Source organism: Seriola aureovittata, chromosome 21 (assembly GCF_021018895.1).
Source record: "Seriola aureovittata isolate HTS-2021-v1 ecotype China chromosome 21, ASM2101889v1, whole genome shotgun sequence".
Lineage (NCBI taxonomy): Eukaryota > Metazoa > Chordata > Actinopteri > Carangiformes > Carangidae > Seriola > Seriola aureovittata.
In genome coordinates, this window is record NC_079384.1 from 7,645,191 (window position 1) to 7,672,836 (window position 27,646).

General features: G+C 40.3%; 2 protein-coding genes across 15 annotated transcripts in view; both read right to left on the reverse strand.

Moving 5' to 3' along the window:
• The window catches only part of si:ch73-103b11.2 (myosin phosphatase Rho-interacting protein), a 48,178-nt gene extending 37,817 nt beyond the window's left edge, over positions 1-10,361 (reverse strand). For 3 of the 10 annotated variants that reach the window (XM_056366952.1, XM_056366951.1, XM_056366950.1), the window contains exons 1-3: positions 9,503-10,360; positions 6,928-7,005; positions 5,335-5,400 (exon numbers count right to left, since the gene is read on the reverse strand). In XM_056366952.1, coding sequence (XP_056222927.1) covers positions 5,335-5,400; positions 6,928-7,005; positions 9,503-9,622 — 264 coding nt within the window. In that variant the 5' untranslated portion in view covers positions 9,623-10,360. Of the gene's footprint in view, positions 1-5,334; positions 5,401-6,927; positions 7,006-9,502 lie in introns of all 10 variants that reach the window. The other 7 variants (XR_008826335.1, XM_056366954.1, XM_056366955.1 and 4 more) reach the window with 5 other exon arrangements.
• A 3,825-nt stretch (positions 10,362-14,186) lies between these two features.
• LOC130163000 (actin-binding LIM protein 1-like) lies at positions 14,187-26,990 on the reverse strand. Of its 5 annotated transcripts, none has more exons than XM_056366959.1 (17): positions 26,918-26,990; positions 23,396-23,539; positions 21,689-21,872; positions 21,454-21,563; positions 20,290-20,416; positions 20,068-20,161; positions 19,846-19,933; positions 19,621-19,679; positions 18,752-18,829; positions 17,750-17,920; positions 17,071-17,100; positions 16,798-16,927; positions 16,541-16,624; positions 15,662-15,709; positions 14,847-14,911; positions 14,703-14,748; positions 14,187-14,261 (listed from the first exon to the last, which is right to left on the reverse strand). In XM_056366959.1, the coding sequence occupies exons 1-17, from the start codon at positions 26,928-26,930 to the stop codon at positions 14,251-14,253; spliced, it is 1,482 nt and encodes a 493-aa protein (XP_056222934.1). In that variant the 5' UTR covers positions 26,931-26,990; the 3' UTR covers positions 14,187-14,250. The 5 variants fall into 5 exon arrangements, with proteins under 5 accessions (XP_056222934.1, XP_056222933.1, XP_056222936.1 ...); XM_056366958.1 differs by lacking the exon at positions 14,187-14,261 and adding an exon at positions 14,310-14,591; XM_056366961.1 differs by lacking the exons at positions 14,187-14,261; positions 26,918-26,990 and adding exons at positions 14,310-14,591; positions 25,262-25,657.
• Positions 26,991-27,646: the final 656 nt, after the last annotated feature.

Genomic DNA, 27,646 nt, shown 5'->3' on the forward strand with positions numbered 1-27,646 from the left:
TTTGACCAAAACATTAACATGAATGTTGTATTATAGCATCTGTCTTCGTGGGTGGGAAAGCTGGTGAGGGTTCTCATCTTTCTTGCCGCACTTTCAATTCTTACTTGTTGGTCGCGACATCTGCACACTGGTTGTTAAAACTGGAGAGGATAACAAAATGGCATATTATGTTGCACCCTCCCACTGAGGCACATCGTGGTCAGCCTCCCTTCTGGCCGACAGCAGAGGTGGCCATGACGAAATCTACAGTCCATAGGGAATTGGGAATTCAGAACCGGGATGAAACACAAAAACAAGGGGAATGTTCTTTAAACATTTTTCTAGGCTTTGGGATGTGGGGTTGCCATTAGGTTGAGTGGCAGTTACAGTATCGTAGACCCTGATGATTAAAAGCTGTATAAATGGCTTTTCCCATGGTTTTGTGGCTTTGTGCAATGGGAACAGTGACCCCGCTGTAATCCATGGCTGTTTACATTCCAGCAGATCAGTTCCTACTGGAACCATGGGGAAGGAAGGGCAGGGGTTAAAGAAGACTCTCACGCACCATATCTCTGCTAAACCAACACACACCTCACCCAAGAACCACACTAAGTAAACAATTGACAGTGCTGCAATATGGAAGGCTCACATCGTCTTATCAACACGAGCTGTGACCAGTATCTCATTTACTCTTTATCCTTTCTCCTGTAGATCACCTGCTCCTCTTCCTTATTCAACTTTCAATCCTAAATCATCCACCTTTCCATCTCTTGTAATGTAACACAAACGTGTATGTACACAAGACTTTTTACTTCTTTCTCCACTTTGTTTCTCACAGCTTGCTGTGAGTGGAAGACTGGAGCTCCCCTAAAAGTATCCCTAATTTGATGGTCAGCCTCCACCCATTCTCTGCATTGAGTGCCTGGAAGCAGCAACACAGCTTAGAGGCCCTGCCCACTCATCCATCCCCTACAAAGCTCTCCTCGTTCCCAAACCAACACAAGACAAAAGCTCCACAAAATTGGTTAAAAAATAGCCCTTAATTTCATGTTTGACTGGGGTAGAAAAGGCAGAGGGTTTATGCATGTTTCAGCCTGTCAAAAGGTCTTACAAGTCTGAGGGCAAACACGCTAAGGTTGTACATGATCATGTCTGAGAGATCCAGGAGAGGCAGCAGAATAGTGTGTCTCAAGGTGAAAGAATGCACAAATGTGTGGGAAATGGAAGGAAGTTTGTCAAAACGCTCAGCTTTTGGATAGTGCTATGGGGCAGGGGTCCACTATTTGGATTCCAGTAAACACAGGAAATTATTTGAGCTAAGATGAAATGAGAATGACTTCAACAGCTGAAACGTCATGAGAACATCATGTTCTTGTTGGAATAACAAGGATCATGGCTGTGATACAGACCAGTCAACTGTGGTCAAAACTGTCTAAAAGCAAATGTAATTCGAGTGTCTCTGAAAAGGGCCTTTTGTGTACTGCAACTCAATAGGTAGCCTCATTTTATTTGCAGGTACACTGTGCTTCCTCAGTCTGGACTAAAATACATTAACTGACCAATATGAGAACACAAAGTGCACCGTCTTTTCCAAGCAACTGCAAATAAAGTGAGGAAATATTGCAAATAATACACCAACAACAGTAATAAAAGTGTGTCAATGCAAAAGCTTTTGTAATCTAAGGATGTAAAAAAAACAAAAAGAAACAGGCTATGATTCAGTGTGAGATCAGAGACCACAACAGAGACACTGTAAAGTAAAAAAAAGGAGCCAAGATCTTATCATGCATTTGTGTGTGTCAGTAAGAATAGGTTATAATTAGGTCAAAGTATGGTCAATAGGAGCTCGGTGTTGTGTGGGGTATTTACGAGTGCATAGCGAAGCAGTTATTAGAGCGTGGGTGTGATAATTTTAACTCACACTGATGTCATCAAAGTGGCTTTATGGAGCTGGAGAGTTCTTTGCACACCCACATACCTGCCCTCACCACGAGGTGATAATGGATTTTGTGTGTGTACGTGTGTTTCTCACATCACTTAAACAACTTCAACAGCTTAATCATACAGCTGTGTACAGGTGACCTGTTTTCATATTGTTCATTTTTCTTTAAATGACTCTAAGACCAGCATTAACTAAAGACTGTCAAAGCTAAGGTCAGTTTGAATCTAGGGATTCTCTTTGCAACACCTGCTCCTGACATGGCCTCTGCAGTCAAGCACCCTCTGTCCCAGGTGCGTTCACTCACACAAACACAGAAACATGTGCAGCTCAGCACAAACTGTAACTCTGTCCAATCCAGCCTTGCGCATTTGTTTCGATGCTGTGTCTGATGTTTTTTTTATTTTTCTCTACAGCTACTGTAGAAAGGCTGGCTCACCATATGACTGAGCCTAGAGACAACCTCAACCCACACACTTGTGCTTTGCTTCCAGAGCATTCTGTCCTGTATCCCTACAGTCAGGAAAGAGACAGCCAGAGCTCTCCACAAAACAGAGAATAACTGTCCCATGTTATACATGCCATGGTCAACTGTTGCTGGACAAAGGGACAAAACATGTTGCCTTGGCAACGCTCCCCTGAAATGACTGCGTTGGGTTGCTCTGGGAAAATCCAGCTTGTACATTCAGCAAATACTGGACACTGAACTGACAGCGGATTTCATGAGTACATTTAACTTATGTCCGTATTTACAGATAATAAATAATCCCATGCTAAAATTCAGTGAACTAGCTTAGACACATTTAAACTCCCTTCTTTAGGCCTATGCCAAGAACAATCCACTAAAGCTGCACTAAGACATTAGCTTTGCATGGCAGCACATGTTCTATGCAGGCCAACATTTCCAGCTATTCACCCTCTCCATCCTTCCAATCAGTGATAGAACACATTTTCTCTTTGTTTTGCTCATGCTGCAGCTACGCTTTTTTCTTTTAACCACTTGTCTCTTGCACATAACCATGGCAGTGGTGTGTTGTGTTGGGTGTTCACTGTAGGTGGGCAACCCTAAACCTATGACTCCAAGAACCCTGATTTCTCCCAGGCCTTTGCTGACCCATTCCTTTCCCCCACAGCGGTGCCACATCCTGCAGGTTGGGACCACAGCCCATCTAGGTTTGGTTAGAGCCAAGACACAAGAGCCATAAAACCAGGCAGAGAGGAAAACAGAACGGCACCTCCTCATCTACAAGCCCAACCAGTGGTCTCTGATGGGGGGCTCTGATGTGGTCTGGAGCAACGTTACCCTGGTGAATGCTGGTAGTCTTTAGATTTAACCTGATGTCACTCACAATAAAGCTTTGACTGATCTTAATGTCAGTCTCTTCTCTCTTCTTTGTACTTAATGTTGATTGTGGCCATCTGAAACATTTTGCACTGTACTGTTTAACTGTGTAATATGCATACCGATTAATGTACAACACCATGACATGAGTGGCAGATACGTATGCCAATTAGCCAAGTTTGTGCAGCTGTTTATTCGACAACCATCAATTATTCTAATGTGCCTTGTGTGGGAAGTAAGCTTCTATATTTAGGATCACTTGATAATTCCAGCTCCAGACCCTGCTACCCCCCTCTCCTTTTGATCCTCCATTCAGAAGGGAGATGAAAAGATGAAGAGTGACATCCAGAGAGAACGATGAATGGAAGGAGAACATCCGCCTCTTTCCTTTGTTTCTTCCTGTAAACACATCATCCATCCTTCTTCTGATGCCTCACAAATACAATTTATTGGCTCCGGTTTGAAGAGGTCATTAAAGACAGCACAGTAGTTCTTACCATGTTTTCCCTTTCCCTGCTCTTGGATACACTATGTAAATAGTAGCCCAACCATTCAACATGTAGCAGATTTCTGTAGGGTGAATGCAATGACCCTGAAGGGCACAGAAGATACAAAGCATCCCAGTTTCTGCTGCTTCTTTTACATAAAACGTCTCAGCATCTCTCTCCTCTGCCAGTGAATGCCACATACACGCAGTACGAAAGGGTCAAAAGCACTAAAGCAACTACTTCTGCTTCCAACTCATTTCAAAGCACATCCCACACTCAGAAAAAAAGCTGTTGAGCGCTGCTATGGGTCAATCAATAAACAGTGTACCCACATGCTGCACTGCATATAGAACTGAAGAACTGTATCACATTCAAACAAATGAGAAACATCAGTTCAAAGGAAAGACAGTCAGCCTACATAATAATTCCTGAATTATCGTATTCATCGACATTCGATTACTGGACCAATAAAGATCACTGATGACATCAATCTCCCTAGCTTTGAGTGGTTTTTCCAGTTTTTCTTCCAGAACAGGAAGTTGCCAGGGGGCTCTTGCACAATGTGTTAGCCACTTAAACAAACACACACAGCTCGGCACATGACTTTTAGTATCAACACCATGTGGTGTCACTTCATTCTTTTTGACACTGCTGTGCTAGTTAGCTTAGTGTTTAGCACATTCACTAAATACTCTGTTGTAGGCAAGAAAGCACTGGTGTTAACAGTGTGGTGACTGCCTGGTCTATTGGCAGTGAGCCTCTGCATGTATGCCTCAGACAAAAACACTGTTAACAAAATAACTGCAGTAACAACGCCAACTATTGACTGACAGAGTGTAAAAAGAATTATTCTTCCTTGTTTTTAGAAAACATCTACATGTTAAAGGCTTTCACTGAGACCAACTCGTTATATAAACACAAATCACCTTTTCCGAGACAAAATTACTCAACGAGCCACTTAACTATCATGGGATGTATTAATATATAGCATATCGATCAACAGTTAAACCTACTGTAAATTGTAATTAAAAGAGCCAGTCCATCATTAAAACAGACCTCATTGCTCCTGTCTTACATTCTTATCATGTTTCAGTAAGCAGTATCCCTTGTTTGTGATCTGTTCCCATTTGTGTTTTCACTTACTGTTTGGTAATGCAAACTCAGCACTTCCTCCACCAGTTTCACAATTGAACACTTCCAGGGGTTTAAGAGGTCTAATTCCTTCCCTTCATTGACTGATATTGTCCTGAGCGTCATTAAAAGAAGGTTAATGGAGAAATAAGCGCATATGAGAGTCAGAAACTCAAAAACAAGAGATGGGTGTGTGGTGAATCTGGTCTGATTGTACCAATGTGCAAAATGAAGGCTGTGCACAGTAAGTAGACAGCACATGATACTGAATTTATGGTGCAAGCCATTACAGCACAGATATATGGGAAAGTTCAAATAGAGCACACCACCAGCTAGTATTTGATATCAGGCCATTATTTCAACATCAGCTTTTATTTTAGGATTCATTGTATTTAGAGGTTTTTACACAGAGGAAACAGAAGTCAGCAGCTGACATGAAGAAAGCCTTTACTCACCATTTCGTCCAGAGCATAGCGAAGTAAGCCATGCTCGTAGAGGATGAAGAACCTCCTTTGCCATTTCTATAAAAAGAAAGAAAAAGAGAAATTCTTGAATTACTGACATGGTCACATGCTAGATATCAGTGTCAGTCCCAGAAGTAAACCTCATCAGCATTTTTGTTACACATAGATTTTATTTAAAATGAATATCATCTACTATAGACCCGGTCAATACGTTGGTACACACACATGCAAACAGTAAACACTCAAGATCAAGTGCGCCTTTGGGAAACAGTTGTCATGCAATAGCAAACAAGGTGTTTGGGACACTTTCAGCATATACCACGTCACAAGGTTTTTAAGATATAGCTATCTTCTTCATCATTGGCTTGATCAGCTCTCCACCCCCCCCCAATCCTAAGGCACCGTTTTGTCTCAGTGTTAAATTTCCTGGGCTCCAATTCCAACACAGCCCAATCCATGAAATATTGAGAGGTGCTTTGTAACATAAAAGGCACTGGAAGGTCTCAACAGAGATGTTGATAACCCTCACAGTTGATGTTAAAGGGTCATTGCGGTCATATCCATAGAGTCCATTAAAAAAGTGAGAGATATGTGGCTTATGTGGGGCTACTAAAGATCAATTATACTGTGCCACCCTCACAAAATAGAGCCCCAGTCCTGCAACCTGTCACACTAAAGTGGTCCTCAAACATGACTCATGCAACACATCAGCACTTTTTCTCTGTTATTTGTTTGTTGGTCAGTCAAAAAAACCTGACCAACATTGCTCACCTCAGCACTACGTACAGGCCACCAATTATACCCCCACAGTGAAAAGCTGATTGTAAGAATAGGCAGAACACGAGTGGTGATGTCAAAGCAGCAGCAGACTGTTGACAGTAGTTGAGCTGAAGGATCCAGAGGTGCTTTTTCCAAAAACCCATATGGAAGCCATCAGTGTGGCTGTGTGAACTGGGACTTTTCCTTCTCCTCCCCCACATTCTCCCTACTCCTCTTTGGGATGCACCACCACAGTATAATCCTGGAGCTGATAAAAGAAGTGGTGCGACAGAGCAAGGCTCCCATTACATGATGCTTGGGGAGCAGGATTCATGAACTAAAGTCAATATTAGAGTCATTATTGCCTGAATATGAGGCTTCTTCTGATAGAGGTCCAAGCCTCCCACGGGAAGCTGCTGAGTCCATGAAACAGCTACAGAAGCTGCAACACAGACCTCCTGTTTGTCAGATGTCAAATGCTTGCCAGAATGGATAGCAGAATCAAAGGAAGGACTAGTCAAGCCAATTGCCTTTTTTAACTTACCTGACAGCCTCTGAGCTGCTCTGATATACTAAACTTTATCCATCTCATACTCAAAGCTGTTTAACAAAAAATCCTAATAACTGCACCTATTAACTCTCAGCATGACCAGAAACTACAGACCACAAGTCAAATAAAGTTGTTCCCTTTACATGACACCATTCTGTATTCATTAGTTTTGTGAAGCTCTACCAAATGTCCCTTCATTAAAAAGGAAGTTAAAAACAATGCTCACTTCTGAATGTATTTCATTTCCAACTTCAGCAACTTACGAAACCGCTTACCCGAGATCTGTGTAAGGGATTGTCAAAATTTGTTCCCTCGGGCGCCAGCAGCAACCAGCCTCCATATATAGGTTTTGCCTGGTGAGGGGAAAAACACAATTACAGCATTGAAAGCAAACACTAAAACAGGGACATTAACATATCGATTAACGGTTCAATTATGCCATAGTCATTCACTGTAGATGCAACTGTAGGCTAGTCCCTGGGCTACAAATTGTGGCCCAATATCAGACAGCATTAACACACACACACACACACACACACACACACAGTTTTACTGCGTGTGTGTGTGTGTGTGTGTGTTAGGTGTGTATTAGTCACTAGCTGCCTCGAATTGACTGCAGGCTACATTCTCCAGCTGGCTGTATTCCAGAGCACCATGCTGCCCCGGAAAAAAAAAAAAGGAAAGGCTAACACACATGATTTTCCCTCTGATCCTCTAAGTGGGTGGACTGGTGGGTGGAGGGGGCAGCAAGAGGCAGAAGTTAGCTAGAAAAACAGTGGATGAGAAACAGAAGAGAAAAGTGGTACAGAGCCTGGGAGCTTTTGTGGCTACAGATTTGCAATTCAAACTTGTCCTGAGAAATGCAAGTTGGCCTGGCAGTCTTTCTTAAATAGTTCTGGTACATACTTGAACTGTAGCCACACTAGTAGTCAGCAATTGTTTGCTGAGCTAAAAAAGCCCAGAACCACTGCAGGGCTGTGTGTAAAGGAGCACATATTCTTTACTAAATGTTTACACACAAATCTTACCTACACTTAAACAGCTTAACAAATTAAAAGTCCCTTGCGTAATTTAACTGTACTTCAATTCTACGGAACAGTAGCCTACAAATAAAGTCGAGCAGCTCTGACATTTACAGCCGCCTGGCACCTCCATGTTCTTCTATTGGTGGTTTTGATTACAGTCATAATTTCAGCCCATGTAAAGCCAAGTATAATCCACCATAAAATCCTCTTTCACTTTGATTACAGGAGGTACAGCACATTTCTCAGTTGAGTGACTCTGTAAACAAAATGACATAACAGGACTTTTCAATTATAAATCCAAAGTTATCATAACAGAAGTAAAGAGTTTGAGCAGACTTGCAAGAGAAACAACATCCAACTCTTGATGCACATTAGAAAAACTTAGTACCTTGCAGATGAGATTAGGAGTAAGTTATTTGATAATGGGACTACTAGAAAGGACAGTAAGAGTTGAGAGGGAATCAAACTGATACTAGGACACTAGCTTCATCCATTCCTGTGGAACATTAGTCTAAAGCCCATAGAGAAATACTGAGACTCAGCACATCTTAAAAAAATGTCCCATCTCTCCTCGCATGACCTGACAGCAGCCCGAATGGCAAGGCCTCCTGAGACAGGGAAAAAGACGAGATGAATCTAGGTCATTTTTTACCCTTCAATGGTTCACTGTTTAAACCGAGTAATTCGAGTGTGTTCGTGTGTGTTCATTTCGCAACGGCCCCCCAACCTCTTATTCCCTCCCATCATAAATGACTATGTAATACTGCACCGACAGCGTGGGCCTTAGAGTGGTGAGGTGGGGAGCCAAAAGGAATGACAAAAGTTCTGGCTTGAAATATGCACAGAATGAGATTCACAGGCCTTCTGTGTCTTATTGTAGTATGACTTTTAAACAATAAGCAACAAGATCTACATGTCTTGGATCATCAGTCTCTGACAACAAATGATAACCTTTCACTAAGTGCAGTCATCACAGGATAAGCTTGATAACCAGTGGGTCAGAAATTCCGGTGGGAAGGCCAAAAACCCTCGAGTCTATTTCCATCCTAACAGGGAAGCCACTGGTCATGATGGAGAACATTACAGGAAAATGTAGAGCCGTGTCCTCACCCGGCCATGTTGAAGATATGAGCAGCCGAAGAGGTGTCATTCAGATAAACTGTCAACCTGGATACAGGTGATTCTTAACCTGTCCTGTTAAACAGCTTACCGAAAGGTGACATAAGCCAGCAGAGTTCAGTGTTATCTGATGCCACCATTTACAACCTGCCAATATCAACAACACAGCCCAGCAGAGTGCATTAGTGGAATACCTTCATTTGTGTTTTATATATGAAAACAAAATGCCTTTCTAAAAGCCTCCCACTCTCCCATCTTAGTGCCTTCAAGTGTGGACTTGATTGTTGGTTAATTTGGGAATAATGGAGGCAACCATTCGGCAAAGAATAAGATTAATGCCAGAGGGATGTATTATTATTGCATGTAACGTTATAGCAAGTTTTAAAAAAGATTTTAAAGACATAACTGTAACCCAAATACAACAACTGACAGTGGGCTACTGTGCTGGACGGCATGGAGCTGGGTGTAGGCCTATATCTGCATGAATTAAGGTCAATATGCGCCCTCGGGCTGGAAACTAATTATGTCCAATTAACCTAACCTTTGCACTTCATGGTCTGTTGACATGACTCAAGTCTTTGAAATGGGCACATCAAACGGAAAGATACTAACGGACTTCCTTTTTCCATTACTATAAGTTACACAGACAATATCACAAGAATGAAATGCTATAATAAACCTAAAAAAAATAAAATAAAAATTTCACCTGATTTAAGTCTTCGTCGTTGAGCAAATGTGATTCCCTGGGCTTAAAGCAGTTCTGGCATTTACTTTTGTTGAAAATGTTGGCTTGAAATTTCCGACAGGGGTTTTCTTTGAATGACATGGTTGTTGAAAAAGGTGACACTTGATGAGAAAAGTCTTTGTTTGAGAAACAAAACTGCTCAGTTCTCGCAGGCAGGTGGGTTGATGTCAACTTGCGGATGGAGAAATATAAAGTAACATAAACTATAAAGCATGAAGTCCGTTAAATAGTGCGCTGTTCACCTGTCCTAGGTTACCTGAGGCGGTGAGTAACCTCTCGTTAAGTGATATCTATGACGGTCATCTTGAGCGAGGGGTCGCCTCCCGCAGCTAACGTTGACCAGCTAACTTTTGTTGTTGCACACAAGCTTTCTAAGAAGTTAATAAGTTGTCGAAAGCGAGGAGAGATGTGCGCGGTCTTTTCCTCAGTCACGTCCTCCAACGAGGTGTGGACGTTTCACAGGTGACATTCCGGGCCTCGAGCTCACTGCAATGGTCCCGTCTGCCTCCATCGGGCGGAACGGCTGTACCGAGGGAGGGAGTCCACTTTGGCCCCTCTCTCTCTCTCTCTCTCTCTCGCTCTCTCTCTCGCTCTCTCTCTCTCGCTCTCACTCTCTCTGCCTGTCTCTCTATCTAACAAGTGATACCGCAGCCATTGCCGTTAAATCTATGTCACGCTTCTAACGTCTCTGTTCAAGGCCAAACACCGTTATCCAACTTTGGAAACGCCATCGACGCGGCTGTCATGCTGATGGATACATAGCGTCGGGTCCCGTCTGTCGTAGCAGCCTTCTCGCTGGCACTGGTACGCAGTCTGTGGTTGCTGTTTACGTGAAAATCCTAGCCTGGGCCGGACAGCCAGTAGGTGGAAGGATAGGGAGGTACTCAGGAGAGACTGGAGTGGTGAGTGACAGTAACTGCGACCAATTGTAAACAATAACACGCCCACAACTGAGGCCTCGTCCAATAGAAAGCCTTAAAAATCTCCCATACTTTCTCTCAGGCTAGGTGGGCTTTAAAGAGCCCATCACAACAAAAACTTAAAACTGTGGTGTTATTATTAATAATAGCCTGAGCTAATATTTTTCATTTCGAATTGAAAGGACTGACTTTGATCTACATTTATTCAGGCTACCGTTCTTTCTCTAGATTATATTGTTTTTTGTTTTTTTTTTGTGGTGTGCTAATCTACAAAATCCACAACAACACAAGAAAGCAAAGAAACAATTGGTTGTTAAACAGTCAAAACTGCCTGCAAAAATTGGCATAAGATGATTAATGAACAAGAAAACACACTGACTCTTTGACCTCTCATGGAGTGTAAGCCTATGTGAAAAGGTTTAAAGCCATAGCTGGTACTACACAAAACATGACCTACTATTAAAGTGACAAATTTAGAGTAGGCTAACAAAAGGCCCCAACAGCAATTAAACTTTATCTAGCCTTATAGATCTAATATACATACAGTGACATAACAAGTAATATGACATTCTCTTTTGAGAGAAGCTAAGCATACATTTTAAGAGGCTATTTTTACACTACTACTACTATTACTACAACTAGTACTGTTACATGAGATGTATAAGTAAAGAGAAAGATGTCTCAAATATACCCCCGAGTACAAGCTTATACAGTCTAGCAGGTGTTCATCTTAAACATGGAAAGTAATCCTGGTGTGGTGTTGTGATTCCAGGCTCCAGAGCACCATCTGTTGGTTTTAAATTTCCAGTGGCAAGGCCTCAGACCAGGTCAAAAATAAAACAAAAAAAAACCATGCAAATATATCAGAGACAAATCAAATGTGATAGATAGCAGGTGGAGTTTAGTCAGTATATTTTATATTATTGTTATATTATTATATTTTCTTCAAACATGCAACTGGTTTTACGTGTAAAAATAGTGTTGTGCAATACAGCGATGTTATGAAATTTAATGCAGTGTGTTAGTATACCACCTGTTGTCTTACTAGAATTTTTCCACAACAATGGCATCTATTATTACACTGTTAAAATAGAGTCATGGAACTTTAGCAAGATGTCGCTAAAAGTAATGGAAGAGTTTTAAACTTACTATAACAGGTGAATGTGGAAAAAGTGATGTTCAGTTTCCCCTTGCATGTGTTCTCTGCAGTTGGGCCTAGTGTCTCTTGATTTTGACAGGACAGGAAATGGCCTAACAGTGAATTCCTGACAGACTCTGACTGAAATTTGCATACTGCAGAGAGAGAGAGTAGTAACCATGAGGTTATTTCTGCAAAGTACAGATAATCAGATCAAGAATGTCTGTCGTCATGTGCAGGTTCTTTGAAGTCTACATGAAAGTGAACAACCATATTTCAAGCTGATGATCCAGACGGTGAGATTCTCCTGGGAGACGCACCAAAAACTTGTAAAATAATCCCCCCCAAAAATGTGCTCAAAACACTCGACCACACACACAACTTCATTCATCCGGTCAATGAAAAGCCACTTATTTACTCAACTTTTAAGAAGTGCAAGATTTTATTTAGGGCGCTTAAGGTGGTGTGCTCAAACAGCAGCATATATAGTTTTACCACAGCCAAGTCAGGGTGAAACATACAACAAAAAGAAGCATTACATCACCTTAATTATTAATTTAACAATCCAACAAAGCACATTTCAGTGATAATCTATTGACACAGAAATACAATTCTCACATATTTTCTCTATTGTTTGTGTAACCAGGAAACGACAAAATATAAGAAAAATATAACATCACATACCAGTAACAATGAGAGCATGGGTGAAATGCATCCACTTCTTGTGGGAATAATTACATGTTGATGACATGTTGTCCATCTCATGTACCCAATCACTGCACTATAGATCAGGTATCAGGGGAAGCGTTATTCATACAGCACTAATGACCGACAAAGGCTTTAGACTGGAGAAACTATCTTTAACCAGCTTAAAAACATTGTAGACATGAGTGGGACTGACTTTAAACACCATAAGCACCTTAAACACTCTCAGACTCTAAAGTCTAAAGTCAGTAATTCTCTATCTTTCAGAAGGCAAACAGAAAAGTGCACCAATGAAAAGTGTTTCAGTTACAGTGTGTTTGCGTTGTAAATGTTTCGGGGGCCAAGCCTTAGCAGTATCTTGCCCACCATCTTGTAGTTGTCGTTAACAGATATTTTAGGAATAATTACAACATTAGTTGTCCTCAAAAATTTGTCATTTAACTTTTTTTGCACAATTATTCCTAAGCAATACATTCTGTGAGCATTTTAGTGATCTGGCGCCCTCATCAGTACAGTGAGAACACACAGACTGCACTTTTTAGTTAGGCAACTAAGATCACTGAGTTTAGGTTAGGTTACTGAAAGATTGTCAGTCTGAAACAGGATTTAAAGCCTCAAAGAAGAACACATTGCTTATTGCCATTTCTCCATACTTTCTGCTAAGCTACATAAACAACACACTACCTGCTCCATTTATGATTAATGGGCATAAATTATATATTCAGCTGAATCGTCCAATATGAACGTAATTCCTGGGGAGACAGGGCTGACATAAGAAAGACAAATAATGGCTATTACTGAAGCCAATACTATTGAGTTCTCATGTTCATATCTGCTTTAACCATTATTTATTTCAGTGACCTACAGAGACTAACTGGGAAACACAGTGTTGTGGCTCTGTAAAGTTGTGCCTTATGCTGTTTTTAGGCAAAAGATTTCTAACTTTTGTGCCAAATGCAAAGATATAAACATAAACGTTTTATCAGAACTTGACATGTACTGCATATTAACGATGAATTACAACATCAGCATTTAGAAGAGATTTGCTTTCTTCTTCATGTCATTACGTTTCCACAGTGGAAGTCTGTCAAACTGTTGGATCTGCATGCCAAAGATCTCAAAGAATGAATCTGGGGAAAGGTGGCACTGCAAAGGAGAGAAGAGGAGAGAATAAAAGAATGACGTTATTGTGGAGAAGCTGTACTGTATCTCAACTTGCTCTGTAGCTGTGGGTGGTTTCTAGCCTGCATGTGTGTGGTATTTCTTATTCTAAAATAAAACTTACTATTACCTCTGTGTTGCATTGCATGAATGGATTTCTCACCTCAAGTCTTGTTCTGTCAACATCCTTCGGAAGCTTCACTCGTCCTCGATTAGTAACTGTGAGAATTTCATAGGGGTAGACCTTGACAAAACAAAGACTGGTTGAGAATGCTGGTTGAGAATCATATATGATGCATCGAAACACAATCTCTATTCTATGAGCTGTGGAGATGGAGTTAGAACGTCTTGTACCATGCAAATAAGCATCTGTTGTAAAAACCAGCGCACAGTTAGCGTGGATCTTTGAAGTCTATATAAAACCAGTGCTTCAGTCTTCATAGAAGAAAACACTGTCAAGTGTCAAGGTCCTGCATATATCAGCCTTTGTCAAAAGACTCTAAAGGAAGGTGATGATGAAGTTGTCCTTGAAACCTCAGCACTATCCTACAGCTATTAATCTAACAAGCTCGTGTTTGAAATCTATCCAAAGCTCCACTCAACTGTACTGAAGTATTATTTGTATTTATTATTGTAGCTCTTACATGCATATCTTTAAAGGTTCATGTGTCCAGAACATGATAAGTCTTTAAAAAAACACAAATATACAAATAATACTTGCTTTTGGCTCCAACAAATTAGGCATAGACACTCCTCTCTCCAGTCTTGCTAATGGATGTTGACCGTCATGGATGAGCTTCAGAATGAAACACATGCAATAGGAAAATGTCATGGCAGGATTAATCACTTCAAAGCTAAAGGTCAAACGGCCAGATTACTGTCAGTAAAGCATATTTAAAAGATGTGTGGTTAAAGAGTCAGTTATGTAATAGGTGCAACTCATGAATCAATGAAGATATATACAAGCACATCTGTGAATTGAAGCTGAGTTAACTGCACATTTCTTTAAACACACAGACAGTGCGGTGAGGTCAGTCGTTTGGAAGTGCAGTAAACTAAACAGGGAGAGGAAGCATAACCAGGGATTCAAGATCACACAATACTCCATTAGCACATACCTTAAAATCTGAAAGGCAAGGGAAAAGGAAAAGCAAAAGCATCACATAATTAATTTTTATTCAATGATTTAATATTGTAGTGATTGACAACATCCATGATGAATGTCAGAGACAGTTACCTCTGAATCTGTCACCGTTGTAGTGGGAGAAATCAGCTGATTGTGGCTTAAGAAGCAAACATTTTTTATTATTATTATTTTTCATATTTTTTTCTTCAAGTTTTTGATTTAGTAAAACTTAAAACCAAGTGATGTCGCTCTTACCGGATGGAGACCATTACGTCCATACCCAGGCAAAGAGGATGTTTGGGATGTAGATGAATTAGGATCTATGTGAAAATGAAACAGCAGTTAGATTATCTCACCATGAGACGACTCACACTCAGTCTCAACACGTAGATTAGATCCCAATTAGATCAGACTCACTGAATAAACATAAACGTACCAGGTAAGCACCTTGCCAAGTTCTTTTCTTAGCCTTTTGCTAAGTGTTCTGCGAAACTGACTTCTCAGTAGTGATCTATTTTTATATCTATATTTTCCATAAAACATTTATTTTACATTTACATTTTTGCTTTGAACAGCCCATTGTTTAGGTTAGACTAGGTTACCTTCAAAACTGTTGACCAAATTATTTGCCATCAACTTAAATGCATCGTATGCTGACTTATGGTAGTTACACCACAGTTATGGACAGGGACAATGGAGGCGTGAAATCCTGCTCATGGAATCCAAACAGTCTTTAGCTGCTCTGCTGTTTGAGTCTAACAAACCACATGATGATGACATCTGAAGTGTGCAATTAGCAATAACTGAAGCTCAATATAAATGTTCCTTTTTGCTCATAATGTTTATTGAGTATTGAGTAATGAGTATTATGTTTTACTAGCTTTACTATATAAGCACAAGTAAGTAGAGTTCAGACAATGAGAAAAAACTGTTATCAATGTACAAGACTACAAATATATATTCTTTAGAACAACAGAACTGAGATAACCATTGGTAGTTTTAAATTTTATTTCAGTCATTCGTATGAAGTTTTAAAATATTAACTGTAAGATGAAAAAGTCAAATTGTACCTTGCTGTTTATAGATTGGAGGCCGTCTGTACATGTGGAAGCCTTCATCTGCAGATAGAGAAGAACGCAGGGTCAGCAGATCATTCATTCTAACATATTACACACAATGTGGATGCAATATAGACAATTGTCAGACTCTGACTAAATAAAGTTACATTGCACTCACTACAGAAATCAAGGCCATGTTGGCCGTAAGTGGGACGTGAGTGATCTTCAGTTTCCACCAAAAGCACATGCCAGCGATTACTGTTCATAGCTTTTAATATCTCCTCCACAGACATGATAAAAACAGGTTATAAAAAAAAAAAATCACAGCAATGCTATAAATAGGCACGGCTGTAAGGTAATGTCTGATTGAAGTTTTGACACATGCACAGGGATATTTATTATTAATATTTAATCAATCAAACCAGAGAAAACAAAAGAAGAAAAATATGCAAAATTGGGGAAAAGAAGCAGAAAGGAGGAGACCAGTGAAACAAGCATCTACTGTAGATGTTCGCTGGTGTATTTATTCTGTCTGGGGCACAAACTGCTGTGCTGTCTGCTCGAGTAAAGCTGAGCTGTGATGAGTCTTTGTGTGCGGCTGACACTCTCTGTGAACTTTGACCACTAGATGGCTCAGTGTTTCTAAGAAAAATCATCTCTGTGTCATCCTCCTCTGCATGTGTGATAAATTCCAATGCTGATGCAGTTTGCTGTTAGTAATCTGGGTGTTGTCTAAATGTTTATTCTGCCATTGCATTCACACACTGTGCCTTGTAGTTGACTGCATAAAGTGGCGGGATATAAATGTTGGATAGGAAATACAAAGATGCAAAGTGGAGGAGAAGGGCTGCAGAATAAGTTGGGGGATGGGAGTCGAGGTGGGGGTCTTACCTTGAGGGAGAAAGTGGTGGCATAAAGGGGAAGCGGAGCAGGTGTCATTGTTGCCAGAGAATAAAGAGGGAGAAAGCATCACCCCTGCTTGTTATTCCAGAGAAAGAAGTGGTAGTAGTGACGAGGAGAGGAGTTGAGGAGACAGAGGAGATAAGGGAAGGTGGTGCAACAGAGAAAAAAGTGAGCGGAGGAGGATTCATCTCTCTGCAAGCGTGATACGAAGATTGAGCTCATTCACCTCTGCGTGCTCCTCTCACCTGGCCTATGAAAGTGTTGCGGTGATCTGGACAGGGTCGGGGTGTAGCTGTGGCGATTGTATAGAGCATGAACTCCAAAAGGTCCATGGCTTGCAGATTTTGGTATGCATTTTCTCATTTCAAAACTCTCCTTTAAAATAGACACACACATAAAAAAAGAATTTCATTAAATGCGCTTACAAATGAAAACTAATTTGTGTCGATGAATGTTAAATGCATATGATTCACAGAGTATGTGACCTTGAGTGTGAAAAGTTAAATATAAATATTCACCTCTGTGGTTTCAGATTCATTTCCTGTTGACTGAATCAGAAACAGAAGGAAAAAGATCATTGTATGTGCTTGAATCAAACATCAATATATATATTGTAAGTTCAGGTAAAAACCTTGTATCTCCAAACTTGTCAGATATGGAAAAAAAAACAATCTTGACCTCATCCTAACCACCATCCATCTGTTTTTTATTATTTAATTTTATGAGATGAGGATGTGTATAACATTCACTAGGTTTGGAGTTATGAGGTTTTCACATGAAGACAGACATATGAAAGGTAGAAAACAAAAGGATTTGAGTGTAAAGCTGCTTTTGGCTAATTATCCTACGTTCGTTTCTGGCAGCCTCTCTGCAGGGTCCTTAACACAGTAAACATCAACTAATCAAATATTGTTTTTACCAGTTAACCCCATATTAAATGTGCATTGATATATATTTTTTTGACTGTATTGTACATTGCTATGTTCAATACTGGCTTTGGCAAAATTCTTAAAAATGTGAGATGTAAGCAGAGAGCAATATTCCTGTATACCTGCTGAGTTTGACTTAAACATTTAAAGTATTTTGTTATTGTAGAAAGTGAATATTGATTGAATATTTAAAGACCATTTTTCACAAAGAATGCAATGACACACAAACATGTCACTGGATATGACTTGGAGCATTGAATGAAGTTACCTCTGTGGGGTTTTGCCTGTCCTGTCTGTTGCCTTTGTTGTCCAAAGCAGAGGAGTTGTCGTTCACAGACTTATAGGATATCATATCAGGATGCTCTATATCATATATAGCCTTGACTCTGGGAATTGCTGCTAAGTCTCGGTAATCAATGATCTCATTATCTACTTTTGCCTGGGACCAGGAGAGGGGGGAGAGGGAGAAGACACAGAATATGGGAGATAGAAGGCTCAGACAGCACAGGTCAGGTGAAAGGTCAATGGTTGCTTATTACATCATTTCAGGGAGGAATGAAACTTTAATCCCACAACACCACGTTTGTCTGAGTTTGGCAAGTGAAGTGAAAAGATTGCATCACTGTGCGAAATGTCTACCGTAATCTCTTTAACTATAAACGTTATTTCTCAGACTTTCAAATATAAAGAAGGTCAATTGTTATAGGCTCGTATGTTGAGGTGACTTGTTGGGGGTAAAGTTTACTCCTTCCAATTAAAACCAACAGGATGTGGATCATAGGATACTGGGTGGAGGAAACAAAGAGATACTGAGGTGGTTTTTCTATTCAATTTCAATCTGAATCGCCAATGCATTCAAATTGATTAAGCAAATAAATCTAAACTCCTGTTCAATATGTGATTGATTTTCTCAGTATATTTATAAAATAACTGAGAAAATATATCATCATTCAACCACAATTGAAATCACATTTTTCTCTCACAAGCAAGATGAAACTAGTTCCGATCAGTCAAGGTAAAGTAGAAAAAGAAATGTTTACAGAGAAATTAAATAGCTTTCAAGATTTGTTTTTTTTTTTCTTTTTCCACGTCTTTTTTCCAAATTTTCCTAATTGTATTCAGTTACGGTCAAAAAGAATTGTCTTGCAAGAGAGACACTCTGTCCATGCGGCTCCCCTGTATAAATAAAGGGATAAATGAAACGTAAATCAGCCCACGGTGAACTGTGCACCATGGAAGATGCTGAGCAGATGTTGTCACCAGAACTTACACAGATAGTTCGACCAGGACTTCCTGGAGTGCATGAGCCCGGCCGGGAACAGGAGCTTTCAGACGAGGATCTAGTGGGCTGAGGACATAAAAAAAAAAATTGCTGTGTTAGTTTTGGATTTATGGGATGTTTTAACTGAGTAACAGCTTCATCCTCAGCTTGTAACATCCTCTCTCAGCAGCTCATTGCATGCACACAGAACTTGATGCTTGCATTATATGTGGACCAGTTTTCCTTTCACATAGATAGCGTACAGTGTAGGCCTGGTACAAAACAGCACATGTGCAATGTTCTATATTGTTATTCATTTAAAAATGACACACTGCTGTATATTATATTGTGCAGATTGCAAGGCCAGATATTAACACAGCCAAGCATGCAGCTCTGCCAACAAAGAAAGTTCGCTATGCTACTTCCTTTTGAAATGTTAATTATTGCACATATAGTGTACCAGTGCTCTACAAATTAAAAGCTTTTCTAGCTAATCATTCTCGGTGCAAAAAAAGCAAAGTGTTCACGTTGCGTTTGAAACAAGCGCATGTGGTTAATCTCAAACTCTGAGATAACAGCGTCTGGTAAACCATCAGTTCAAACAGCAGACCAGCGTCACAATATTAACCTTAAGTTCATGTGGGGGAAAAAAGAAATCAAGAGGTGTTTTTGGTCTGCCGACCTGGGAAGGAAGAGAATGTGTAAACACATTATATAGTAAAGTCTTACACAGATATCACACTCTGATCCTCTTTGTAACAGCAGTCACAACAGCTGGATATTAACAGCTTAGGAGTGAAATCATGTCACGGTGCCTCCAACATGTTAAACTCTCACACATAGAAATAAAGTTGAGTGTTAAGTTCGGGAGAACTTACCCTGTAACTGTCCTCAGTTCTGCTGCTGTCTCTGCAGTCCGGGTGCCAGACTGTCGATCCTGTGAACACTTTGCAATTAGCTGCTGCATCTTACACTTACAGTGACACTGGAACTCCAAACCTTTTGTTGTCTTTAACAAACAAGGCTTTGAATTTATGCATTCTTCCAAGGCTAAATCCATATTTTGTATATTAACAGAATGGTTATAATGGCTATAAACAGACCTTGCAGATACATTTCTTCTCCTTCTTTGAACATTTTGTCACATCGGCTGCATCTTGCACAACTCGGGTGATAATGTTTGTCCCCTGCCTGGAGCAGATAATGAGGAAGGTAAAAAAAAAAGTGTCAGATGGACTGCAAACATACACAAATCTTACAAAATGTGCATGTGACAGAAAGTTGATATTTGTGCTGAATTTAAAAGTATACAGGACTCTTCCTACCTCAAGGACTTTCCCTGTTATAAACCTCTGACATGCTTCACACTGCACCCCAAACTGAATCTGGTAGTCTCTCTCACAATAAGGAACACCATCTCTGAAAGACAAAACATTAAATATTAAAAGACACATTTTCTCATTCCTGATATGATGGTGCATATTTACAAGTGTAAGAGCAGGTAGGCAGAGGATCATGAATAAGAGAATGTGGGGATTTGCATTTACTTGCTGATGTATTCTCCGCTCAGCACTTTCCTGCAGGCTTTGCACTTGAAGCAGCCCAGGTGCCACTGGCCACCGAGGGCTAACAGAGCCTGGCCATTCTTGATGTCTCTCCCACAGCCACTGCAGTCTGAAAACACACATACATATTCCTTGAGAGATTCCTTGAACATTGCACATCCAACAGGTTCTTTTTTGAATTCATATTAGACTAAATGTATTCGGCCAGTTGTTCTGGTGATACTGTATAGTTACTGCATATTAGATCCTGTAACTAATTTTCTCTAATTATTTATTTACACGTATTAACTGAACATTAAAAAGGTAAAAGTCAATCTGATATCACAGAACTAGAGCTTATGCACTCACTCTTTGTGTTTTTTTTTTTCTTTCTGCACAGTCCTGCAGAGAGATCCTCTTAATCCAGAGGCTTTGTGAGTCTGGATCCTCTATTGATCCCTGCTGTATATATAGCTGGTAGGTGGATAAGGTCAAGAGTTGAGTTCTACAGCATCTTTTCGTCCATACTGAGTCACTGGCCTGGCAGGGTCCCAGGAGAATGAACAGATTTGTAAGGTAATGTCAACTCGGTGCTGTGGCAAACATATGTCTCTCTGTACCTGGAGGAGGTCAGGGTGGTATTAGGGGCAACATTTAGCCTGCATTCCTGACAGTGTGCGGACTTTCAAGACCTTACAGGTAATCTCCTGGGTTCAAGCCGAAAGTGACGGCTCCTGTCAGGTCCTGCAGAGTCATGATGATGATCTTTGATGTTCACATCTTTGCCCTTATGACACGCAAATCTCTCATGAATGACCTCAAATGACCTACTGGCTAGTTTCAAAAACACACTGGAGCTAGACCTCAAAACATGAGGAAGGAGCTACACACACTGGAGTATAATCAGATGTGTCACTTGCAGAAAAAATGTAGAGATTGTTATCTCTCTATGATGAAGAAGGTTGACAGGTGGCACAGAACTTGAATGACTCCACATCACAGGTTAAAGTAAATAAACAGGCAGCTGGCAGAGGTCCACATGTGTTCTTGTGACTGATCAGACTCTTTCATCTATTGTTCTACTTTCTATTAATTAATTATATATATAGACTATATTATTTTTCATAAACTGTACATCATACTTAGATTATGAAAGAATGCACTCACTACTGGAATGGTTGATGTCGTTAGGAGTGGGAGTCACAGGCCGAATACATCGCTGACACAGGCAGTCTTTTCCATTGAAGGTGACACAATCCCCAGCAGGAAAGGGCTGCCTGAGAGGCAGAGACAGAGACACAGGTATACCCCCACAATTCTTTGGAAAAATACTTATTCTAATATTCCACTAATATTCTTAAAAGTAAAAAGCCAAATAATTAATAATTGTTTTCACAGTTACTTGCAAATGGTGCAGGCAAAGCATGCTGGGTGATAGGTCTTCCCCAAGACTGTGACCACTTCTCCCTCCACAAATTCCCCACAGTTGTTGCAGAGGGTGCCGTGAAGCCTCTGGAAGTCCAGCGGACAGAGGTAGTCGCCATTCTTCATGAAGAAGCCGCTCTGACCCAAGTCACAGCCACACACTGCACACCCACACACACAGACAAACACACACACACACGCACACACACACACAGACAAACACACACACACACACACACACACACACACACACACACACACATTCATATAGGGAGCAAGAGAGATTCAGAGACTGAAAGAAAACTTCAACCAAACAAGCAGCATCATCCTGATATTAGTTACCTCAGTTTTATTTAGAAATCCACAAACTGTTTGACCTTATATGAGCCAGATTTCACACTAAAAGCATCTTTCTTGATTTTTCCACTAGCCTTTTGTAAAAAAAAAAAAAAAAAACAAACAAACAAAAAAAAACATTTGGACAAGGTGTTTATATGTTCTTATATGTGATATACCTGCTTTATATAAATATATTTTTTAGTTTACATTGTTGCCTTTTGTTAGGACATTGTTACAAGGAGAAGTTGACAACAGCTACGTAATCTATCAAAGGGATGACATCAATGCTATTTGGGCTGTCTGACCTTATGGTTGTTCCAGGCTTGCTGAAGGGTTGTTCTTGTGTTGTCTGTCTGCACGTTTTTGTGTCCATGTGTGTGTGTGTGTGTGTGTGTGTGTGTGTGTGTGTGTATGCTGATGACATGGAGGCAGCTTTTATCTCAGCTTGTTTGGAGTCATTTGATATGACCAAAACCTTTTCCGACACTGTGCCTCGGAACCTGCCACAGCAGAACGCACTGAGATGCCAAGGACAGATTTATGCTGCTCTATTCCTGACCTGCTGTGAGACACTCACAATGGACATGAGTTTTATTTAAATTTTCTATTTTTATGTCTGATTAAAACAAGCACAAACACGCTACAACATTCCATTAACCCACAAAGTGAGACAGATTTTTGTTTGACTTATGATAATAAATGCATAATAAAGTAAGTGCCCAAACAAATTAAGCAAATTCTGAGTCTGTGAAACCCACAGACCCTTTGCATCCTCAGGTCTTCCCACCGTTAAAATACTGAACGCTTCTCTGCTCTGAAAGTCCCTTTGTCTTCTCTGCGCTGTAAACACCATCACAATGCGATGAAAGGGCAACAACACGAGAAGCTTGTCAGTGTCGATTAGTGGGGACAATAGTGTGTTGGGGGAATATGTTTTCCATGAAGCAGAGTAACTCTGGTGACGATCCAGGAGGTTCTCACAACAGCCCATTGTACATGTAGAATGTTTTGTAATAAACTGAATCTGATGGCAGCCGCAGGATAACTAATGAATGAGGAGCAAATTCTGCTCAACTTTAAACTCATCTGCTGAAAATAAAGCTGTTTTCATGCAGCAAAAAAAGGTCAAATGTGACTTGTGTTACTGCTTGCATACAACTGAGTCCCCACCACAGAATGAATGCATTATTAGGCTTCTTATGCCACTCATGTTACAGAGCAGCTTTCCAATCCACCCTTGACCTTTCCTGATAATGTATAAAGTCTATCCTGACAGTGGTGTCATTGCAAGACACTCAAAAAGTGCATGTGCACCTGCTCACATCAACATAATGATGGTACTCACCTTTGCAGGTAAAGCACTTTATGTGGAAGTGATTGTTCTGGACTCGCAGCACCTCTCCTTTGCATTGCTCCCCACATCTGAAGCACTGGATGACCCGCTTTCCTGACGGAGGGTCTTGGTGGCAGCCATCCTGAGTGAGCAGCACTACAGCAGCAGCAGAAAGAATACGTCAATCAGTTGAGTCTTGACCGATAAAAACCACAAACATCGACCTCATGTCGGATTTACATGGAAAGTCAGGGGAGTCATTAAGATTCAGCATCTGGGGACCTTGATTTTCTGCACCAAATTTCATCCTATACTATTTGAGATATTTGAGTCTGGACTAATGAGTAACTATCGTTCTCTCTCTGTCACAGTAGGTTTATCCTTCTTTTTTGTTCTGGTTGAGCAGTTCATTACAATACAGTAGTCCCTGAGAACTGTCCATTCAGTGCTTACATAACGGAACATAATGTCCAGGGATGCTTTGTTTTGGCACACAAACACACACACATATACATACAACCACAAACGGGGTCACATTAATCTGTAGAGGCTTTAATCCAAGTTATTCCTGCCTCACAAAATCAGACAAGAGCTCACAAATAAGCCATTATTTCTCTGCAGAGAGGAAAAAACACTGTCAGCGTGGGTGTTTGCTCCTGTGCGCCAAACCATGTGTCATACTGTATCATGTGGCTCTGGAGACGAAAGCTCAACCTCATTCTTTCTCCTTCTGTCTCTTTCGTGTTTATATGGCAGCAGAAGCGGTGGATGCCTGTACAATCTAATCACAGCCCACTTGAAAGGTCCTGAATGTGATTAGCAGAGGAGAGCAAAGGAAGAATGTGGCACGTCGAGAGTCTCCCCGACGTGTGGACCCCCAGCGCACAAATAGATAAAACACACACACACACACAAACACACACACACACACACACAAACTTAAATTCACTCATGAGGCAGATAACAGCTTAAAATATACCTTAAGTTATTCAACCAGAATAGAGAGATTTTCACACTCGCAAACGCTGGAAGAGGAAATATCTTCTCGACTGTTCTGGTTACCTAACTCAGCCTCGTGAACACTAAGAAAATTGAGTCAAGCACCTCTGGTATGTGGCCCTTAAGTCTGCCCCACTACAGGAGAGATTTGTTGCTATAGCAACAAGCATGTCGTAACAAACTAGATTAAGGGACCATGCCTTCCAAAGGTGAATGTAAAGTTCACCATAAAGCAAGTGTGTACATTATGCAGTGTTGTGGCAATAATAACCTACCACAACGTGCCATCTAACTGCAGTGCAAACTGTGTTGCTGATGACAAAGAGCCGTAATCCACAACATACCAGCTACAGCTGTAGGAGAGACTGCTGAGTTTTTACAAGTGCTTGTACCTAAATCTCCAAAAGCAGAGCAACATTACAAATCTTACTGTGACGTTTTAAATAAGCAATAAGCAATACTTATTGTTTGCATCATGCAAACAGGCATTAGGGACACTTTTGTTGAAATTCTGACATCATATCTGCCAGTAGAGCAGCTTTGCTAAAAGCTATGAGGTCAACTCCACACTGTGATTGAGATTCTACACAGACACAATGTGCATATTATGCAATCACATAAAAACTTATGAACATTAGTGTTATCGCTGCCAAACCTCCAAATCCTACCGGGAATACGACACGTCCTTCTGGTCGAAGGCTCCAACAATTACTGACCTTTGTCCTAAAACAGCCCAGATATTTGGTAATGACAGAGCTGTGTTGCCAACACTAATTATTGCAATCCATTTGTCATGGGGAAATGCACAGAACTACTGCAACAGTTTAATATTCACATGACAGGTGTGTCTGCGCTGTTATCTTGTATATAAATTCCAACCTTTGTATGATTTAAGAACGGATGTCTGGAGTCCTCAGATGGAAAGTCCAAAATGTCTTCCAGTCTTTCTTGATCTCTCCCAGAATGTGAAGCTGATCCGGTGTCAAGTATTAGCAAATGGTAGATTTAGAAAGACGGCAAATGGAGAGAAACCTGAGACGGACAACTAATCACACAGCCCACTATCTCCAGCTATGAAAATCTGTGTGTGTGTGTGTGTGTGTGTGTGTGTGTGTGTGTGTGTGTGTAAAGAGTGAGGGAGTATCTACATTAAGTGTCCAGATTTTTTAAGCACTGATGCTATTTTAGGTACCAAGTGATGAGATGTAAAGTATGCATGGTACCATACTTTTATATTTTTTGACCATACAATGAGGTCATTTACTTTTACTACAAAACTATCTTTGTTTCAATGATATTAGTGTGTGTGTGTGTGTGTGTGTGTGTCTGTGTGTGTGTGTGTGTGTGTGTGTCTGTGTGTCTCTTTTTAAGAATAACTCATTGGTTGAATTACTTGCTGTTTACAAGATGATGTTATTGATGATAATGTAATAAACTTTAAGTAAAGTGTTTTCAGATTCAGAGCTTTTAGTGGTTTTGAATGTTTTCTTGGTTACAAATATTTTATTTCACAACACGAGGTGGTTATCATGCGCCTGTGTATCAGGAACACCCAGTTTCCCAGGAACATGACATCACTAAATATGATCAGAGTTACAGATACTCCCGCTACAGAAAAAAAAAAACAATAACTGTGAGATGTAAATGTAAAAGCTCATATAAACTACATGCAGCCAGTGTCAGTGCAGCGATTCCAGCAGTTCCTGAAAGGGAATCAGACTCTGTGTATCAGATCGGCAAACGGCAGGAGGCTCTTATCTGAACAGCCACCAGTCTGGTGAAATGAATGACAGTGTTTTTTCCATGATGCTGTCACAACAGATGATCGGTTTGTTGCCTGTTACTGCAAAATTGAATAATCAAGGCAAACAACTTAATTCAGAGGTATTGCTAAAATCACATGCTGGTCTTACCCAAGCCTGATGCTCTATGACAAGCTGCAACAGCTGTGTTTGCACTTTTCCCCACTTGGCCACCACAGTTTTGTTTTGTTTTTTATCTCCAAATGTAGTTTCTAGATTTGGGAATGTTTGGTTTGAGAGTCTTAATAGATCAAAAATATAAAAAGTAGAGCATTAAATAATGTAACTGTTTTCAGAATTCATAGACAGGAGCTGTTACACATCCAATCTCAACCTTACCAAATAATAGCAATGTCCTGCCTAGAAAGGATTTATGATAACACTGCACAGTATAACACAATGTATAACATAAGACCATTATGGCTCAGTTTGCATAGAGCAGTCAAGACAAAGTTAAAATCCATAACGAGTCAAATTAAACCTCTATGGGGGCATCACATAGAAAAACCAAAAGAGGCACAGAGAACAGACAAAGTGAAATACACAAAGGTGTTGAGCATTTAAGTTACAATGAAAAAAAATATGTCACATTCTTCGTTACTGAGGCCAAATATGTAACCATGGATCAAGACTTTTTGACATGATAAAAATTGTATACTTCATCACAAGTTGCAAACAAATTATATAAAGACAAACATAAAGCAATCTGCAGATAAAATGAAATGAGAAATACCTTTCTCTTTCATGACAGTTGGTTTCTGCTCTTTGTTTCTCAGGGCAGCGGATCAGAGTGAGGAGAGGAACTAACTGGACTGCTGGTCCAGAGGAAAAGGGGGTGGTCCAAAACACAGAGGGCAAGAGTGATTGTGTGTGTGTGTGTGTGTGTGTGTGTGTGTGTGTGTGTGTGTGTTTGAGAGAGAGAGAGAGACAGAGAGAGTGTTGTCAAAGAGTACAGTAGGAGTGGCACTGCAAAGTGTTCTTATTCATATTTCAACACTTGAGATGTGAAAAATGTGTCCCAGATATTGTTATTTGTTTGAATAAATGTCTGATTTTTGAGAGAACTACTCCTTCAATAGCCAGATAATGGACGGTGGCCTTTAGTGCAGATAAGTGACTTGTTGTGTTCCTTTAGTCGTAGTATCTGCGAAATGAATACAAAGTCTTTATGTTTGTGTAGAGGTAAGAAGGGGTTGGTTAAGATGGAGCCAGAGGCCTCTTGTCATAAGGTACATCTTCGAAAACACTTCTAATCTCCAAATAAATTGTAGCACATAATGACAAGTCATTCATATAACAATTAGTGGAGCTAACTCAAATAAAGGATACCACCCATCACAACCACATAAAGAAGGAAATGATTCAATACCTGCCATCTCTGCAGGCATACCAGCCAACTTCTCACACAGGATGTAGTCATCAGGGTTGATGAAAGGCAGCTGCTCCATCATGGACTGTTTAG

What these genes read in the sequence shown, in the direction of transcription:
- LOC130163000 (XM_056366958.1), bottom strand. An exon ending in TTTGCCTGCACCATTTGCAA is followed by an intron (nt 21,564 to 21,688) that starts GTAACTGTGAAA and finishes TCTGCCTCTCAG; the next exon opens with GCAGCCCTTTCCTGCTGGGG. An exon ending in ATGAATCTGAAACCACAGAG is followed by an intron (nt 16,928 to 17,070) that starts GTGAATATTTAT and finishes TCTATTTTAAAG; the next exon opens with GAGAGTTTTGAAATGAGAAA.